General features: G+C 37.3%; 1 protein-coding gene across 8 annotated transcripts in view; it reads left to right on the top strand.

Annotated features, from left to right (window-relative positions):
• LOC121326880 (ecotropic viral integration site 5 protein homolog) overlaps positions 1 to 21,244 on the top strand; it is a 52,196-nt gene that overhangs the window by 782 nt on the left and 30,170 nt on the right. For 6 of the 8 annotated variants that reach the window (XM_041270496.1, XM_041270495.1, XM_041270494.1 and 3 more), the window contains exons 2-5: positions 12,145 to 12,377; positions 18,804 to 18,993; positions 19,814 to 20,038; positions 21,105 to 21,179. In XM_041270496.1, coding sequence (XP_041126430.1) covers positions 12,226 to 12,377; positions 18,804 to 18,993; positions 19,814 to 20,038; positions 21,105 to 21,179 — 642 coding nt within the window. In that variant the 5' untranslated portion in view covers positions 12,145 to 12,225. Of the gene's footprint in view, positions 1 to 5,562; positions 5,660 to 12,144; positions 12,378 to 14,953; positions 16,925 to 18,803; positions 18,994 to 19,813; positions 20,039 to 21,104; positions 21,180 to 21,244 lie in introns of those variants that run through there. The other 2 variants (XM_041270493.1, XM_041270498.1) reach the window with 2 other exon arrangements.

Raw genomic sequence — 21,244 nt, 5'->3', positions numbered from 1 at the left:
TCGCAGTAAAGTACTAGATCACAGATTGTATTGGGTAAGGCCAAATACATTGCAACTTACACATATTTACCGGCTACAGAGTACTTGCGTCCGTGTGTATAGGTTTCACTTGCTCAGGCGGTAGACTGGTTTTAATGCACATACTTACTGTACAGTTTGACGTAAGTCACGTGTGAAGTATAAAATATATTTGAAATTATTACTGTAGTTGTGTTTGCGAGTTTAGCCTGATCAAAATACAGTATGGTCAAATACCTCAGGATGCTTAATTCTAACACCGTGACATCTTTTACATGATTCTTGTTCTTTCATATTATTATTATTATTATTATTATTATTATTATTATTATTATTTCAGCAATGCGAATGCATCGTCAGCTTATTTACGAGACTGATTGTATAAAAAAACACTGCACACTAAACTGGCTGCTAGTACTTGCTGTGTTTGAAGCTGACATTCCAGTTGTGATATTAACATATTTTGAAGAGCTATACATTTTAATCTGAACATGCAGGGTCACTCATTCTATTTTAGGGTGTGTTTCTGTTCATTCACCACATTAAAATATGTAAACAAATAATGTCCTCATCCCACAAGACAGCAGGCCTGTTTTTTTTTTATGTGTTTGTGTATTTTTAAATAGTGAAATTCCATACAGTCTGTTCTTATCAAAGCAGTTTTCAGAGTTTAGGGCACAGTACATCTTTAAAATAAATCGTGCCTGAGATGTACTTCATTCTGTCAAGTACTGTAGCAAAACTGACAACATTTTCAATGATAAAAAACCTTACAGGGGGTCTCATCTTTTAGAAGAAAAAAACCTTTAGATAATGTATAATTCTGTGCGACTTTTCTGTTCTTAAATAGGGAAACGTGATGACCAAGTTTCTCTCTGGGTTTTGTTGAATGTTATAGAAAAACCCAGAATAATTGACCCAGTGGATACAACACTGTAAGCCTGTCTGTCATTCAACAACAAGACATTTTACCAAACCTCTTGAATGCTTTGGAGTACTGTTTGCATTTGAGTATGCAAAACCCTGATTTATATAAAAAAATAATAATAGTTATCTTTAATTTTATATAGTGCCTTTCATAGTTGACCACCATCACAAAGCACTTTACAAGATATGAGACTAGGGTGTGTGAACTATGCATCAGTTGCAGATACACTTACAACAACGTCTCACCTGAAAGACAGAGTAGAAGGAGGTTAAGTGACTTGCTTAGGGTCACAGAATGAGGTGGGATTTGAACCGGGGACCTCTTCGTTACAAGCCCGTTTCTTTAACCACTGGACCACACAGCCCTACATTTTATGTCTTTAGAAACAAAACAATTTTATCATCACTCCTGATTTGAGGTCAGATACCAATATACTGTAAGGCCTTTTCTGACTGCAACAAATTAAATGCCAGTGCACCAAATGGTTAACTTGCAGTATGACAGACATTTACATGCATGCAAAACGAAGGGTCAAAATAAGCAAACAGAAAATGCATATGGCTCGATATTGTAATTGGTTGGATACATGTTCTGTTAATCTCTAAAGAAATGATGTGTTATCTCATTGTATTTCTTCCCTATATGCAAATCTTATTTGCTGGAAATCTTTCAAGTCTTTGTTTTGAAACTGACTGCTGAAAGAAGCTTATCTATAACTGATCCAATATGCATGCTTCAATTACCAGTTGAAAGAAGGTGCTCTTTGCTCAGAAGGGTGTCAGATGTATGGCCCAATCCCCATTATGTTTAAACTGAAGAGCAACAGGGCATTTCAAAATTCACTTTACATTCTTTGTAAGAGGGTTTTTTTTTTTTTAAGTCTTTTTTTGTACTATGTTCTGGGGACTGATGATCATTCAATAACAGCACATGTTGAATAATTTCAGTATTATATCAGATAATACTTGTTAATTATGTGTGACATATTATATTTTTTAAAATGTGTTATTCACAGTAAATCCTATTTTTAAAGAGTGTGATTTCTGCAGGAGAATACATTAAACTCATAAACTGTGAGCCTATCTTGTGTGATAGCTTCATTGCTTGTTAAAATACATTTTCAAGCCAGTGCTAGTTTATCATTGGAAAACAGTCACAGTTCTTGAGGGAAATCATATCGTATAAAAACATTTTTTACAGACTTGGCCTTGATCACAGATTTGTATAAAATTGCTATTTTTGTTTTATTCTTCTTGTTATATTTTCTCATACTGAAATTATTCAACATGTGCTGTTATTGAGTGATCATCAGTGCCCAGAACTAAATTCGATGATTGGTGCTTAATGTTTTTGAATGTTACTCTAGGTGTATCTCTGATGGCTGGCTGTAACAGGTTTAAAAACAAAAGTCTTGCACTTGTGTAACTTAATACATTTTCTGGCAGTGGAATTTTATTTACATTCCGTCTTTCCAAGTGGGTTGAATTTACAAAGGATTCCAATTTTAGCAGTGAATGAGTTATGGTGGTACCAGTGTTTTGGTCTGCACCATTTGTCATGTTTATGAGACAAGTATACTGTAGTTAAAATAGAGGTTGTTGTGCCATTTATTTGTCTTAAATCCAGGCAAGGAATATCTGGATTAATGTACTGTAGAGGATGGATGATTTTCATAAAAAAGAATCCGCAGTGGAGCATCTGGTAAAGGCACTCTGCCTAGAGTGCAGGATGCGCCCTATAGCTTGGAGATCACCGGTTTGAATCCAAGCTGTGCCACTGTCGACCGTGGACGTGAGTTCCCAGGGGGCGGCGCACAATTGGCCAAGTGTTGCCCCAGCAGGGTAGGGGTAAGGTCAGCTGGGTAGTCCTTGGCTCACCGCAAACCACCAACGGTGGCTGGCTGGGTGCCTGCAGGCCGGCCTGTACGCAATTCAGAACTGCATGGTCTTCCAACGCTGTAAGTTCTGATATGGCTGCACAGCGTGCTTGCAGAGCGAAAACAAGTGGACAGCTGACGGCACTTGTTTCGGATGATTTCCAAATAAGTGAACAAGCATAGAGCTTACAATTATTTTATTAGAAAGACAAATACATGTAGTCTGTTAAAGGTCTGTGCCAACAATAAAGCATTTAAGTTTTACTCTGTGTACTCTAGGCCTGTTTTCTTACAAATAGTTATATGCAAGAAAGTGTCTTTCAGCGATCCTGTGTAGAAATGAGAATATCCCTAAATAGGATTTTTAATTTTGTCATCGATATGTTTAATGTAATCCTCAAAGTACCATTTTGACAGATTTAATTGACGTATACTGTGCACATTCTTGCATGGCATTGTATTTAGAGGTTCAGTACTTGCACATACTGCTGTACACCCCTCTTTGCATACAGTACTTCCAATAGTTTGAGGAGTTTGTTCACAGTATGTTGTCTGTAGTTTGTTGATACTGAGTGTGGGAGCATTATTATTATTTTTTTTTTAAGCAAAACTATAATGCTATTGGTTCATCATTTACTATTATACGCTAGATGTACATGTTCAGTAGACAGGGAACAGTTATGAATAATTTAATAACTATTAACAACTATTTAACGATTAAGAACAAAAATTAGATTTGCATTTTTTTGTTTTTTTTATTAGAATTTGTATTGTACTTGCTTCAAAGTGAGGTCAAAAACAAAATTGGTGTGTTTTGTGTTTGTTGGAGCATGTGGTAAAATCAGTTTCCTGTGGATGGAGGTGGTGTTGGAGCAGACTACATTTTCATTAGAATATGACTTCATTGTTTACATTACTTGTTATCACTGCTATTCATGATTAAGCTGTGTTTTTATTTTGCTGTTACTGTATTGATTTAGGTAACTTTTTTGCCATGATACAGCATTTCATCGTTTCAGTGTTTTTCTTCTATTTAATACAAAACAGCAACAACTCTTCATAAATGACCACTGGGGAAAAATAATTATCTTTCCTAGTTTGTTTGTTAATTACAGTTCAGTCCTGTTTATTAAGCGCTTCAGATGTTCATTTGTAATGAAATTCAGTACATGGCATAGAGGTACAGTAGCTAATGAAAAATAAAATTGGGGCTTAAAACTCCTGTATACAGTATGGTACCAGAGTCATAGGGGGTGGACATAGGGACAGGGTGCAGAATGTGCAATCTTTATAGCAATGTGCTGACCTCCCTTTATTGTAAAAGTTATCATTTTTTAATTAAAAATGATCTATCTGCTGTATCTATCTATCTATCTCTATCTGTCTATCTATCTATCTATCTGTCAATTTAGCTATGTACCTGTCAAATGTATAGAAATAATTTATAAAGAAATTTCCGTATTCAGTATGGAAAAAGGAAGGGGCCTCCAGGGCAGCAACACAAACTGAATTATCATTTTTCATCTCACTTTTTTTTTTTCTTCTAATTTTCTGCCTTGCTGTTGGGGGGCAGGGAGCTAGCGGCTGATTCAAGACAGGCACAGTAGGCGATACCTCAAAGAGAAATTACATAGTAGCCATTGACTTACAGTAACACAAGAAATCACTTTTCACAAATATACCAACACTGGTGTTTGTCTGGGTTTCAATTGTTGAGGCTTCTACTTCCTGGACAGAAGGCATGCCAAGAATGGGAAGGCACAGAACGAAACCTTTAGTTTAGTGGTTAATTTCGAGACAATGCTCAAATAAAGGGTTTGGACAGCTGCATTAACTTTCATTCAAGGAGACCCCCAAAGACTCACGCACTACACACAAATCTGTTATACTGCTTGCGTTGTGATGGGTGATTCATAACAACTTTACTCTCTGGTCTGTTTTCTAGAGCTGTCGGACATTGTAATTGTCGATTGGTTCACAGGACTGCACTGAACCTAATGTCTTCAGTAGTTAGGTTCGTGGTCCAGTGATTCTCCATAACCACTGCAGTGCATTTTGGTGGGCTAATGCAGTTCATTTCTCTTGCTGCAAGCACAGCCTTAACTGAGATGAAGACTCAGCTGTTCATGGTTGAAGATCAGTAATTTGTGACCCGGCACTGGATTATAATCAGTTGCTGTTACACTAGGTACACTTGAGTGTTACATTTGGATCTGTTTTGTATTGGGTGCCTTTACACTATTTACTGTAGCACGTCATTACTTTACTCTCAATTGAATTGGTTTTCACACCCTTTCACAGTGGAAGATAAATTATTTTATTAAGTGACTCTGATACAGTTTGTATTAAAACTAATTTGCATTCAGTTTCCATGTTTTTTTTTTTAACTTATAAAAAAACTTTTTTAAACGTTATTGTCTGCCTAGCTGTTTTCCTGCTGAGTTTTAAACTACAACAACAAACTGATATATAGGGGTTGGTCATTAGTCAAACATATTTGGTCATGTTCAAATTGCTGCAAGAGGGTTTTTCAATAGAAGGGTTTTAGGTGGTGGTACTGTATTTTTCGAGTATGAGGATGTGAACTGTTAACAGCAGCTTGCAAGCCAGTGACAAGACACTCCCAAACAGACACATATCTGACGTGGCATTGAAAATACTCCCTTTCCTTCACTGGTTGTTACAGAAAAAAAAAAAAAAAAAAAACAACTAAAAAGCTATATTACAGTACATGCTGCAGTCCTGTCGGAAAATATCAGATCTCATTCACATCTTGTTGAAAGTTTCCTTGTGGCTTGCAACCTGGTGACCTCAAAATGAATTCATTAATGAACAAGGTAATGGTACATCTGGTGCTTGTCTTCAGTTCATAAAACAAAGAGAAATGCTGTGGTAATATAAGCTTGAAACACTAATAATTTTAATTTAAAAAACTGAGCACAGTCCTTATCCACCCGTTCCTCCAGCTTGTTATCCAGAGGCAAAATGTATAGCGTAAGCTTTATTGAAAGACATGTCTCAAACACTGTATATTGTGGGATTTTTTTTTTTTGTTAAATGTCCATATGACCAAAAAAAAGTTGAATGCAAACTGCTAGCGACTCGTATCGTGGAGACACAACTGATCTCCGGGATCAGCTGACAAGTCGCGTGTAAGTTATTATTTTTATTTGTAGCTGTGCAGTTTGCCTCTGGGGAAGGACTTCTTTAATGGTTTTGTTGCAATCTGTTATTTGAGTAAGCAGGAACTGTATACAATTCAGCTTCACTTCTCTTTGGAGTTATCAGGTTTGATACTGTATGCTGTAGCATGTTAATGGTTTTCTTAAAGAAGCAGATGAGGCTTTCGGAGTGTTTTTCATTTGTTCTGTAGTACAGAACAATACATATATTAAGCTGTGAAATTATCTGCAGTAAGAGTTAATACCCAAAGCCCTGGCTGACAGTACATTCTATTTTTAGGAACATGTCTTAATGCTACTTTGGCTTGCTTGCTAACTTTGATAAAGCCTGGCGGATGTGCCTTGTCCAGGGCTTCCTGCTCTACTTGACGTTAATGCGTGCAATGTGTTCTGTTTGGCTAGATTTACTACTTACCAGCACAGCTCCACCTGAAAATCAGCAGGGCTCTCCCTTCTTCTGGTTTGACTTGGAATAGAAGCAGTGAAAGCTTTTCTTTTTTTACTAATGCCAGATAACTTATAATCCTGCAAAGCAGATGTATGTACTCTAAGAACTACACATTTGCAGTATGCAAATGCTAGTCCAATGACAGGCAGATCAAAGCTTGTGGGTTAATAAATTGCAGTTATGCGGCCATCACACCTGCACCTTTGTCTTTCATTGCTGTGGCCAGTAGGTAGCGAGGGACAATGATTGAACCACATCTTACAGGTAAGTGTTTCCCGGTTGCAGTCAGCGCATTCTCCTGTAAATGATGTTAGAATGTAGGCTGTTTATCCATTTGGCCTTGGCAAGTGTAAATTTGCTTCTTGGAGTCCTGTGGAAGCTGTTCTCTGAACGCTTATTAAAAACAACCCTCCTCCCAGGTATTTATGAAGCTTCAGTAAATGGTGTTCTTTGAAGTTATCCCTTTCCCAGCAGGCTTGTTTCCAATGTCAATGCATTAAACTGATTTAAATCAATGGAAGTAGACACAAATGTATTAATAAGCAATTGAATATTATGAAAAACCTGCTCATACAAGGTACTGTAGAATGTATGGTTACAATAAAAGGGTACTGTGGACTTTGATTTCTTTGGGTATTCATTTTTTTAGTGGGTTTTTTGCCAGTCCATTTTGTTTTACTCTTCAAAAACATCCACAAGCCATAAGAAGCAGACTGAAACTGTCTTCTCTTCAGTAGTAACAGCTGTTTGCATTTGCATTTCAGCAAAGAACCATCTGCAGCTGCCATGCAGGGTGTGATGGAAAGATCAGGGCCGTCTGGCCATGCCAAGAGAGACGGAGAGTTCAGGAAGTTCAAGGGAATTGGGAGGTCAAAAGAAAATGGCAAGATTCTGTACATATTTTGAGATTTGTTTGGTGCTGTCCTACAGTATTTGTACAGTATAACTTATAGCTTGTCTCTCACAGAGCCACAGTCTAGCTGGTCAGAAATCTAGTAGGATAGACTACCAATACTGTATGTTTCACCCAGCAGAATGTTCAAAATGTGCATTTACAGTAATGCAGTCACCTTGCATTAGTGTTGCTACTTTTTAAAATACTGCTCAAACAATATAAACTGAAGTTACAATTGACAAGTGTGTGATTTTGATATTTAAAAAAACAACTGACCCTGAGAATGCAAGACAAGTTGTATTGTCTCGGGAAGCAACATGATGTACTGTATGACACATCAGTGAAACATTTTCTCGGTGACTGAGCTGGAATGGACACAACACATACAAAGTTAAAAGAGGGTGGGGATTGGAACAGCTTTTAGAAAAGAACGGCTTTCCATCTGCCACCCTGGGCTTGTATTGCAGTCCATTTTCTTTATTTTAAAGCAGTAATTTACCCAGGATAGCACAACGGAATACATTACAGCATCTTGCAGTGCATGCACTGGGGACCTGCAGTGTTCGCTCCATTCTTGCTGTACTGTTGCAGATGAGAGGACTGAAGTGGGAGAGCTGACATGCCCAAGGGCAATCACTGAGTCTGTGTGTATAGTAATAAAGAAAGAGCAGAGTCTGTTTGAACCACTGGGACAATCTACCTTCGTAATATTACCCAAGTGATACCATATTTAACCACAACAAACTTGTGGATACTAGAGTGTAAGCCTTTCCAAGCTGATTTGCATTGGTTTGTGTGAGGACACAAAGAGCCGCTCTAAAGAGTTGGAGGAAGTGATGGTGATGCAGTATGGAAGTGCAAACATACTAACTGTATAGCTGTATACAGTACAACAAAAGTATTGTTGTCATCAGTCCAGTTAATTGTCCCATTTTTACCCCTATAGTATTGACAAATGTTGTCATCGTCTTGGTTATTAAATATGCCCTTGGTTTCTGCTGGCTGTGTAAAGCAGCCTGCAGTACGAACTGTACTGATCAGAGCTTTGCTGTTACATAAGATATACTGTAGGCTACTGTACAGGAATACGTTTATTTACTTTTTGAACATTCTTGTTTTCTTATCTGAGTATTTGTATATGGTAGGCCTAAGTGATCTAGCATATGGGACCTTTTTCATGTGATTAATGCCAGCTGACGTTGATGGGAGAAGCATTACAGGAATTTCAACACAGCTAAGTGCTATCATATTGTGTATTTGATACCCTACTCGGGCCAACATGCAGTGTAAATCTAAACTAAAACTTAACGGACAAACTTCATTTAATGACAGTGTTATGAATGTGTTCTCTCTCCTTTTAATTTGAATGTGGAACATGTGTACACATGGCCAGCTCCTGACAGGTTGCTTATGCGATTGTATTCAAGTTTATGCACGTTTCATTGCTTTGTAGAGCTTCTGCATTGTAGATGAGAGATTTTAGTTGCTGTGCACTACAATAAATCTACCCATGCTGCACTTAGTACAGCGTGTACTTTTTTTGTTGTTTTTCAAGGCTATATATATAGTACAGTAGCCTGCTTTCATCTCTCTGTATAAACAGGTGCCTGAGGGGGATGGTGGAAAATGCTCTTCATATTTTTGAATTTTTGTTGCCAATCGTAAATTCTATATGATATTTAATATTGTAAACTGTGTTTCACAACTGTGATCTTGAATATTACACCAGCTACACTTGGAAAATGCGAAAAATAATAATAATGGTCTTTTGAAATGAAGTGCTGGTGGAGACAGCAACTCTTAAGCTTGATAATTGGGTGTTTAAGACCGGGCAACTACTGTTTTTCTGGTTTAGTATTGTGTGCAGCTTTTTTGAATGTCTGCTCTTTTTTAATATATATAATTGAAAGTAATGGTAGCACTTTAACACTTATAACAGTATTGTGTGTGTGTGTGGGGGGGGGGTTTCCTGAGGTTTTACTACTTTGTCGATTTGGTTTTGAACTGGAATTTTCCTGTATGAGTAGTGCTGTATGTACTGTACAGAACTGTTTCTTTTTATGTGTTCATGGCTGTAGAGGCATTCCAGCCATGTGTCACAGGAACAGCTGGGGGAGGCCCCTGGAGATTCTAGCTGAATAGGTTTCAATGCACTTTCTGTAGAGCTGAAGTGCAGGCTGGCTGGCAGTACAGTATCTGTAGTTAGGAGAACACTTTGACCCTGGGCAAAACACAGCAACAAAAGACTAGAAGAATGTTCACTGCAGGAGGCTGAATTATCAGTTTTAACAACATGCTTTGAAAACCAGCCTCACGGAAATGGAAGACCAGAGTTTGTTTATTTTTTTTTTCAGTAAGGAATAGGTAGTTTTTGAACCAGTACAAAATGTATGACAATTTAGAATGTTAATTTACAGTAACTACTGTACTCGCACTTGTTGGATGTGCTTATTGCATTGCGTTTTTTAAAACTGTAGTTCTAATTTACAGTGCAGTAAAGACATACACTGTATGAAATACAAAAGAGGTATTGGATATTTATAATAATCTAGTTTGATAGTTCTTTCAGGAAAATTTGTACAATGCCACATTTCTAAAGCATACGCTTTTTGATGATCATACTCAGGATAGACCAGTTGCCATGATATACAAAACCCTAGTAAATTCCCATGGAAGTCACCCAAAAGTCACCTTTTAGTCACCTACTGTACTATACTGTGATATTACTGCCTGTACTTCAAGGGTAAACTATGATGATACTGTATGGGAAGCCATGTATATTTACAGTAAACTTGCATCTAAGCCTTACGTTCTTTACACTATGAGGATTTGTGCTCTTTTAATGTGTATTACATTGAAGTACAGTGCAGTTAACCTAGAGTAGTGCATGGGCAGTGCCTCTCTCACTGACAGTGTGCCTGTATTACCGTAGATCAGAGTGTTGAATGCCTTATCGATGTCTGCAACACACAAGCTTTCTTTGCAGCGACAACCTTTCCTTTATTGGATCTTCTTGGCCAGCTCTATCAACTTGCATTGCATGGGGGGGTTCTCAGTGATTTCCATTTAGGGAACAAGAGCATCTTGTTGTTTGCCGTGGGACCTTTGTTCAAATGTTTAATTAGTTAATGTCTCATCTGAAGGAAAGCGTCCAGCTGCTCAGTGCCCTAACAGGCCATAAAGATGAACAACAGTATGTCTTTTACTTTTCTCGGGCCGGCGTTGCTGCTGTTGTATGGGTTTGCCACCTCCTGTAGGTTATGTGATATTGGCATTAGTGAACCACCATAGCACAGTTGTGTTGTAAATCAGAATTATTAATCTGTTTAATTTGTTTTTTAAGGTTGACTTCAGTAAATTTACTGCTTGCTGTATTTTTAAACATAATGGGTGTGTGCATGCAGATCGGCAAACTTGTTTTTATATGTTTTTTCACTCGCTTTGTTATTTCCTGTTTGGACGATTGTGAAAGTTTCTATGTGTGTGGTTTTGTCAGAGGTCATGTAGACTATGTTATACTATATATGCTGATCTAAACAGAAACATAATTTTCCACGTGGTTTAGAACCTGATTTCCTGTACATGGTTTAAAATGAGAGAAGGGTGGCCCTGCATTCATTCATTCATTCATTCTCTCTCTCTCTCTCTCTCTCTCTCTCTCTCTCTCTCTTCTCTTATATATATATATATATATATATATATATATATATATATATATATATATATATATATATATATATAATGTGTGAACTTTGATCCATTCGACTCCTCAAGACCATCACTTTCAATTCAAACACAAAATGTCTTGTTTTCAATCACTCGACAACACCCACAGTACATAAATGTTCATTAATGATCAACAAAATGAGAAAATGTTAAAAAAAAAAAAAAATTCCAAGTTCAACCAGAGCTCTGAGGATTCTGTCAGCACAAAACAGACTACTGAAATTGTTTTCTGTAAATGCATCTTGAAGAGAGAACACATTTAGTAAAAGATGAATCGAAGTACAAAATAACCTGATTGATTTACTTACAGCAGATGGATGATTTCCTCCTAGTGTACAGTACTTTCACAAGGCTGCCCACACTTCTTTTTATTTTTTACGCTGGTTTGAAAAACTGTAATTCAGTTCAGCTTAATGGAACTTGAATTTTAACAACCCCACACTTTAAATCACACTTTCATTTCTGTAAGGACAAGGTGTTGCAGGGTGATTCAGGGTGTTGTAACTGTTGGGTGATTCATCATAATGTTTTTGCCAGGCATAATACATAAAGTAATCCTGTTGTAACCTCAGCATCATTAATTTATGTCCAGTGTAGTAGCAAATGAACTAACACAATCTCATTAGTGTTCCAGTGGTTAAAGAACTAGGTTGGAATCAGGAGGTCTCCAGTTCAAATCCCGGCTCAGCCACTGACTCATTGTGAGACTCGAGCTCTTTGTGCTTTGTCTTTGGGTGAGACGTTGTAAGTGACGCTGCAACTGGTGCATAGTTCACACAGCCATGTGTCATATCTTGTAAAGTGCTTTGTGATGGTGGTCCACTATGAAAGGTGCTATATAAAAATAAAGATTATTATTATTCAAGTTTGTATTTGCTTCATATCTACCCCATGCTACAGTATTCTTGCAAAACTTTGTGCATTGCAGCAAAGTCTTATTTAAACCTACAGTTATATAAAATTGACCATTCTAGTGACAGAGCAAAGTAGTCTTGAAAGTATTTTTAACGGTAGGTTGTTTTTTAAATACAGGTTTCATTTGTACAATGATAATTTATGTGATCTCCACAGGTGGCGACAGAAAAGGTTACTGGAAAGCTGAGTTCTACTCTCTCATGGGTGAAGAACACAGTGTCACATACCGTCAGTCAAATGGCTAGTCAGGTGGCGAGCCCGTCTGCCTCCTTGCACACTACCTCCCCCTCCTCCACAACACTCTCCACACCTGCGCTGTCGCCCTCCTCACCCACCCAGCTCAACCCTGATGAACTGGAGCTGCTGGCAAAGCTGGAGGAGCAGAACAGGTACAGTCCTGTAGAAAATACCTGGTGGGGTTATTCCTAAATTTTCTAGCATTCTAATTGGTCATCCAGGATTTTTGTTCGTTTTGTGGCTTGTCTAAAATCAGTGCAGTGGATTTGATGTGCAGGTTAATAACCAGTTTTAGTAACACACACTAATGTGACAGACAATGCAATGCCTTCAGACACATACAGTAACATTCCAGAATATCGTGGACTGTAAAGGCTGGAACAGTGAGTCCATTGTGATGTAATAGTTTCAGTGGTTGGGGCATCTGTTTACTGTACATGCAGTGTCCCACTACATACCTATAATATCAGCCAGGTAGATCCTGAAGTCTTAAGCTGAAGCAATAGTTGGGATCAGCCCCCATGAGTTTGTAGAGGAAAGATCTCACTGAGGCTCAGGGTATAGTGAATGGCAGGAGAGGATGTGAAGTTCAAATCCATGTGTCTCTGTCTCAGCAGACCTTGCCATGGTTCTGGGTCTGATGCTTACATTAGGACAGTTCACGCAGGGGTATTAAACTTTAGTCATGGTAAAGAAAATGCTCCTGCACTAAATGTGTGAACCTGGAATTGCACTGAAATCATCCTGCAATCTGTTAAACTTGTATTACAGTAGTAAATGCATAATGTAAGCAGTTTTTTGCCAAATTAAAATATTGCAACCAGTTCTTTGTTTTGGAAAAGCAAAGCTAAAATCTGCAGTCACAGCCTGCATGTTCTTTTTTTGTCCAGCATTGTTATTGTTCTCTGCCCTGCACAGTAATATACAACTGCTGCATATCAGTAGGGTTGTTGGAGAAAATAAATGCAAATGAAAAAATGCAAAAACTGTACAGCACATTTCAAGACTTTCACAATACAATGCAATACAGTTGCTTTTTATATAGCTCCTTTCTTAACAGAGTGATCACAAAGCGCTGAACAATTAAGAATAAGCCAAATCAAAAGGGGACATTTTTAACCTACTTTTAAAAATTGAAAGCCAGTCGGCCTAGCAAATACTCTCAGGGAGCGAATTTCAGAGTCTTCCACCCATAGAGATGAGGTGGAAAGAAGGAACAGAGAAGGAACAATGTGTTTGAATTTAGCAAACCATAAATGGAAGAAACAAAAGCTGCTGAGGATTGTGCCTTTTTGTAGATAGCTGTTTCATCAGCTTGTAATGATCTCTGGCTCTTGCTTACTCAGGACCACATAGTGGTAATAGAGGCAGGGGGAAGGGTGCTGGGCAACATTTAAATGAACCTGTTGAGTATCAATCTGATTGAATCACAGGCGCAGAGACATTTCCCTTGGTCCCCAATTTGCCTACAGTACCTCTTGAATAATATTTCTTCTCACTTGGTGTAATACTGGTAGATAGCTATGGTGTGTATTTTTTTTTTTTTAAACAGTCATATTTCTATGAAATAACAGCACCTGTGTTTTAAAATGAGTCTTTTAATAGATTGACCACTTTCATGAAAACATTCTTTGCCTTTCCTGCTATGTCTTAGCAATAACAGCTGTCTACAGCTGCCAAATACCAAAGAGCTGATGGAAGTTGTCTTTGCAGACTGCTTTGAGAGATTAATGTAACTCTGGGTTGTTTTTACTCAAAAGCCAATAACAGCAACATTTCTGTTTTGCATGTATTATTATTATTATTATTATTATTATTATTATTATTATTATTAGATCTTCATAAGGCATATTTCTAGTGTGGCTCGTTCTTCTTCATCCATTCTGTTAGGCTTGCTGCAAACAGGAGTTGTTTTTAATCCAAGCAGGCAAAGACCAGACTTACTGAAGTGCTGATAACCTGTAAAGTGTTCTGGTTTGTGATGAGTGGCAGATTTGAGGAAAGTGTCCCCTTGGTTTTCTTTTCATTCATTCAGAGTGACCCTGAGCCAGGAACAGCAAATCTATTCCCTGGCTGACCCCTGTCCCCAGACCTTTTTGAAATGCATCCTAAAAGACAGGAAATGGTACAGATGGTCTTAGGGTTTCACAAACGCAAAAAGGAAAAATGTGATGTTAACTTCTTCAGCATCGCTTCTGCTGCTAACCTTACTATACCTTAAGTAAGGATGGCATAATCAGTGGCAGTGTGAGCTTCCTTTACATCATCAAGTCTGCCATGAAGGGGGATGATGGTACAACAATGCCAAATGATTTATTTGCTTATTTCTAGACTGTTTGTGTGCAGGTTTTGTGGACTGTTGACTGAGACCACCAGCATGTGACCCAAGTCAAACTGAACTCATCACCCCTCTGTTTTATTTGCTTCAAGTAGTTCTCCTTTTAAAGGTTCCTTTGTCTGCAATGGTTGATGTCAGAGGGGGAGGGGGAGTAGGCATAGCACACCACATTGTTAAATGTAATGTTTATCAGTTTCAGCTTCTCAAGGACAATCAGGCTCTTAACGTCGGGCAGAAGTCTTCCCTACATTTGATTATCCTGCGTACAGCCCCTATCAGAAGTGGTGATAGAAGTGGGATCTAAGCAACCTGAAAACCTTCAGTAGGAAAGTTAATAATTCTCCATACCTGATGCTTTCAGACTGCTGTGTAATTAATGTGTTTCAAATACCAGTGTGGTCACTGAGACTGGAGAAACTAACAGTTTCCTTGGGTTATGTTATTTTATATTTCAGAAAGACTTTGGTACAGCATTGGGCTACAGTAAAATTAAAATACATGATGCTCCATATATGGAAGCGCCCATACTTCCATTGTCTGTTTAATTTAACATTACTGGGACCTCAGGAAGTACAAATTGGTGTCAAGAAGGTACCTGACATACTTTCGTTTTGCAAACGTTACCTATTTTTCCCACATGTTAATTTTACTTCATGTTTACAAGCCATTCTTTCCACTTACAGTATGCCCTGCAGGGATGTCTAGTTTAAAATGTTTTGCGTTAGAAAACATGTCTTGTTGCCGTGAGCCTTTGAAACATACCCTTAGCTGTTTTGACTTCTGTCACACTTCCTATTTTTCCAGTTGTTTCTAAACTGACAGTGGGTTTTCCACAAAGTTTTCTGAAAACACCAAGGCTTCTAATACTATATGTTAATGGAAACTTATGTGGAACATTGGTACAGACCCTTCTGTAATCTGATAATTTACAGTGAATCATTTATATGGCAATCACTAGTGACCTTTGCATTTTTAATGCCGCCTTCACTTGGATCCAAATCAAAACAAACAGTTTGTGTATATATACATATATCCATGCATATGGATTTCACATGCATGTGCCTTTTTAATACGTACAGATTATGTTACACAGACTAGACACCATTGTTTGCTATTTTAAAATGAATAGCAAGTGATAGATGACTCAAACTTTGGTCCACTGTTTCTCGTACTGTATTACTAAAGGGATACTGTATATAATTTGCAGCAGTATATACTTAAATGGAGCCCCAGCAGCCACTGACTACTTATAATGTGAGGTAAAAACAGGCTTTGGGCAAGCATGATTAAACATGCCTTTACTTATTTTTTTTTTTTAACTCGTCTAGCAGAATCTGCAAACATTGCGATACTTTTTAAGAAGCAGCAATATGATATTGTCTTGCAGCTATAGTGAGCAATCCCAGGTCTGAAATGTGTTTAGAAGTTTACAGTAAATTAGAATGAGAATGAGGCAGACAACCCTACATGTGTACCTACTTGATTATCCTGTATACATTTTGCACCTATATAAAAGTACCCTGTAGAAATAGTTAATATATATATCTATTAGTACTGTATGTGGTTGCAGTTTGTCTGTACTGGTGACTGTTCCAAACCTCAGGAATATTTCTTCTTCCCTTGTCTGATTATAGTGTGCCAGCGGCTTCAGTTTGACTCCTCTTCTGTGTCACTTTAATATCTGTTCAGGAGTAAAAAGCAATCTGAAGCTGACTGTATTGGGAATGGAAAATTACACACGAACAGTGAAAAATCTGCACAGTTCTGTAGGAACTGAGCAGAAGCCACATGAACTAGCAGGTGCAAATACTGCTTCTGGGGCCTGGTTACTTATTGGTCCTTCTTGTAAGATTGAACAAATCTCAAAGCTTGAAAGAAAATAGAGAGAAAGGAAAACCACACTATAGGACTAGGTTGGAAGTTTGAACTTTGCACTTTTGGACTTACGAGACCAGTCATAGGTATACGTAGTTAAAAAAAAACACACACACACACACACACACTCACACAGATTTGATCAGCTCTCTAGTAACACTAATCAGTGTATTAAATAAAACAGTAACTGTTAGTGCTCATGAGTGAAGAAGAGATGTTTTGTCTTGTATTTTTTATTTTTTTGCTATCCCTATCTCTGCATTTGGGAAGCTACACCCATGTCACAACAGTACCACTCAGTATGACCTTATTGAGAATCCAGTTACGCCCAGTGACACTGTCCTCTGTGGTACAGTCCATGTCATCATCCAAGGGTTGCTGCTAATCAGAGAAACAAGTTCAAGTAATCAGAGGCTTTGTAACTTGTGCACCTCCACATACTCTCTGCAGGTAAACAAAGAGTTTTAGCATTATGAGTCTTTCATGGTAAGTATACTTTTTTTTAATTCAAATCTTTCTACTCAATTAAACAGGAATTTGGTAGTAGAAACTCATTTTTAGACTAAGTTGAGAGGATAATGGTTGAATTACTGTACACTATTTAAAATAAGCTACTTTGCCTTATGAACTGTCTATATAACAGTACAGTGCAGTACAACAGTTTTAAATTGATGCTGCATTGAAGCATTTGTAAAAATAGCTCCTGTAACACTGGTTCTACTGTATAAGTTTTACTTCATACTATAGTGTGTACAAGTACTTATAGAACACATGCTATAGAATAGATTTGAGATGTTATAATAATGTTTCAGGAATGAACTGTCTGGAAATAATCTTACCCGACCTGTCACCTTCATATTTTAAAATATTTTGTAGTAAGGGAATTTGTTATGCAACTGCAATAGAAATGTGCTACCTTTGTTTGTCTGTTGGTAAATTATTACTTAAAAAACAAACAAACAAAAAAAAAAACAGCAACTCGGCAAAACTACTAATCAATAAGCGTCTTTAAAACAGAATTAATATAATGTGCTAATACAGGTTAGATTTTTTTGACTGAAGTTAATCGGTTAGCCCATTACTCAGTCTGGTACTGCATCAATATGTGTGTTAATGTACATTTTAAATCTGCTGTCTTGTGAATCCATAGCAACTCTTTACTCACGTATTTTTGAGATCAATGCAAAATAACTTGGGCTATTTTACAGATTATCTACGTACTGCAGGCAGATGATGTGCCCATGCTATTATTCAGTAATTTCCCACACGCAAGATGCTGTGCACTCATCGGGGCTGTGAAAGTTAGTTATGGGAAGTGTATCGAGGGCATCTTTGTAAATGCACTGCTGGTGCTTCTTTTAACAGCTCAAATCTCAGGTGGCGACTTATTATTTTCAGTACAATGCAGTTAAGTCACAGTGATGTTCCTGTCCATTTTACAGTCCTCCATTCCCCTTGCCTCCCCTTGCTGTGTTTGTGTTTACATAGACACCCAATGTTTGTGATTCAACACCAACAGAATAACTCTTCTCTTGCATTTGTATAATGCTCATTTCAATTTATATTAACAAACTGTAAAATGTAAATAGTTTTAATATATATATATATATATATATATATATATATATATATATATATATATATATATATATATATATATATATATATATATATACATACATACACACACACACACACACACACACACACACACACACAAGCTTGCAACATTTTGCATCTCTTCCCTGACCTATTCTCAGTTTATATTTAAAAACAACAAAAAAGCGCATTTTAAATAATTACACATTAGTCCCCAAGGGTCATAATCTGGTTTAATCTTCTGGGCCTTGGCAACACTCTAATCTATCTGACATATTAACCTACCCAGTCTTTGTAGTTCCAGTTCCACTCTGCAATGTTGTGCTTGTATTTCCCAAAGTAGCTTTGGTATCAATGCAGTGTGCACATGGAGTTTAAATAACATTTTGTATTCCACATCTGAGTCAGGGCATTAACTGCTTACTGTGTTGTGGTCAGATGATGGGATTCAGTGAAGTTTTTGAGCAAACAAATTGAGTTAATTTACAATTAACCCCCCCCCCCCCAATCCTAGTATGTCACTACCTTTGAACGACTTATCAAACTGCAAACTAAACCAGTTCTCAGAAACATTCCCTGAAAGGTAATGATCTTTATTGCATCTGCTGCCTGTTCCATATTCTTCCTTTTATTTCTGAAAACAGGTATTTATTTATTTTTTTTTTAAATGAAATATCACTGACTTTAAATGCAATGCATCATAAATTGAAAACATGTTTTATAAGCGCAGTGTTGCTGTGAGTGTGTTCTTGTTTTTCCCCCACAGGCTTTTAGAAACCGACACCAAGTCCTTGCGATCCGTGAATGGATCGCGGAGAAACAGCGGCTCTTCCCTCGTGTCCAGCTCTTCAGCCTCCAGTAATCTCAGCCATCTGGAAGAGGACACCTGGATACTCTGGGGGAGGATCGTCAACGAGTGGGAAGATGTGCGCAAAAAGAAAGATAAGCAACTCAAGGTAATTTACAGTGGAGTGGAACAGTGGAACTGGCAATCTGTAGAGTGCAGCTACAAAACAATGTTCTGCCTCAAGCATTCCTTTTTGGAATTTACACTTTACAGGATTCCTATCAAGGGTGTTTTCTTTACTGTTTGACTACTGTGATGCACTAATAAAACATTTACTCTTGGGGTTCATGTAGTGTTTCTGAGTACAATAAAGAAGTATTGTGTTGAAGTGATCTCATTTAGCATGTCCAGTACATCTTTGTGTTTTAGTAGACTCTGCAAGCAAATAATTACTCCATAAAGCAGAATGTTGCTAAGAGAGAAGCAAAATGGCATGCATGACTGAAATAGTAAACCAAACCCATCACATTTAGTCTGTGATTGAAGGAGGATAATTTGATATGGAAATTGATATTTTAATTTTATTGTTCGTATACATATATAATTTTGTTAGGATGATATGTTTGACATAATGCTTGCTGTCCATTATTACCCCAGACCTACCCCAGAGAGGTAGTTTACTGTCATTGTATTTTAAGGAGACTTAGGATGTACTTCAGTGTCACTGAAGTACATGTGTGTAGAGGATACTGTCGTTGATTTTGCTATTGTATTAAATAAGTATCTAACCACAGCATCCTCTATGCACCTTTTGCCACTTTTTCAGAAGTGTAACAAAGCATCTTAGTCTTGTATGCCATTGTAGTCCTTGTATGTCAAAATGTGCATTTTGATTTGACATTCCCTTCAAAAGTAATTGCCTCCACTTTTGAATGCTGGCTTTCAAACAGTCCAAAATGTAATGCTGTATTTTGTCCTTGTATTTGCAGGAACTTGTTAGAAAAGGGGTTCCCCATCACTTCAGAGCGATAGTCTGGCAGCTCTTGTGCAATGCACAGAACATGCCTATCAAAGAGCAATATTCCGAACTGCTAAAGATGACCTCACCATGTGAAAAACTTATCCGAAGGGACATTGCACGGACATATCCAGAGCACGAATTCTTTAAAGAGAAAGACAGCCTTGGACAAGAGGTTTTATTTAATGTAATGAAGGTATGTCAGCTACTCCTTGAAATTCTACCCCCTACAAAGTGTGTTTATGTACTGGTTTGATTCTATTGAGTGTGTGCGCACCATCTGGTGGTCAAAAGTAACTTGTGATTAAGGAGATTTCTGTATAGAGCACAAACCACCTAGTGGTTGAACAATGTAATTGTGTTTACTCTGGAAGGACCTTTATTTAAAGTAATATCTGTATGTTCTGCAAGCTCCTTTATTGAATCATATGATCCCTAGGATCAGAGTTGAATAAACTTGTTACTGTTGACCTTTATTGTCAAGAGTTATAACCTGTATCTATTGCCCTCAAGTTACTATTTTTTTGTATAGCTGTCATTTTAGATTTCAGTTGTCAGATTATAAATATGTAATGTACACGATATGGAGTTGTTGTTGTTTTTTGTTTGTTGCAAAAATAAAACTTTAGAAACGCAAACTATTCCTACAGGTTCTGTACAATCAAGCATTGGTCATAAAGGTTTCAGGCTGTTTACTAAATAATGAAGTGTGGCAATTCTCTTTTGGTTATTTGCATATTTTTTGTTTTCATCCTTGTGGGAAAGGCATTTTATCCATACAGCAGAGAAGTGCTGCATCTTGGTCTCTTCTATTACCACAATGTAACATTTAACATGTCACCTTTGCCCTATTATGTCATACCTCTTGATACTGCATTAGGACTGATAGATGTCTTTTAAGAATAAATCAAATGCATTATTTCAAGTGGAAGTTGGAAGACTTCTTTCCCAATATTGACCGCATCTGTCAAGGTCATCTGTATTCTGTATTTAAAAATAAATAAATAAATAAAATAATCATGTTCGCATCATTTGAAAGATGTGCAATTTTGTTTTAATACAATGAAAGATGTTGCTACTTGAATATGTCGATCAAGTTAGCAAAGGCCAAAGTTATTACAAATGCATGTTAAACAAACCTGACATTTCAGCTAATAGGGTAATCTAGAGGCAGGTAAAAGATAAAGCTCAAAGCCAGTGAATATAAATGTACTCCTGTGTTTGACATTCACTTTTTTTTATAATTTTTTTTTTTTTATTAGGCTTATTCTCTTGTTGACCGTGAGGTGGGCTACTGTCAAGGAAGTGCTTTTATTGTTGGACTGCTGCTTATGCAGGTAAGACATGGATTCCTTAAAATGCAGCAAGTTGTAAAGACAAGCAGCCTTCTTTTACACCTTGT

This window comes from Polyodon spathula, chromosome 14, assembly GCF_017654505.1.
Source record: "Polyodon spathula isolate WHYD16114869_AA chromosome 14, ASM1765450v1, whole genome shotgun sequence".
NCBI lineage: Eukaryota > Metazoa > Chordata > Actinopteri > Acipenseriformes > Polyodontidae > Polyodon > Polyodon spathula.
Note: the sequence above shows the minus strand (reverse complement) of the source record. Positions and strands in the feature narration are given on the sequence as shown.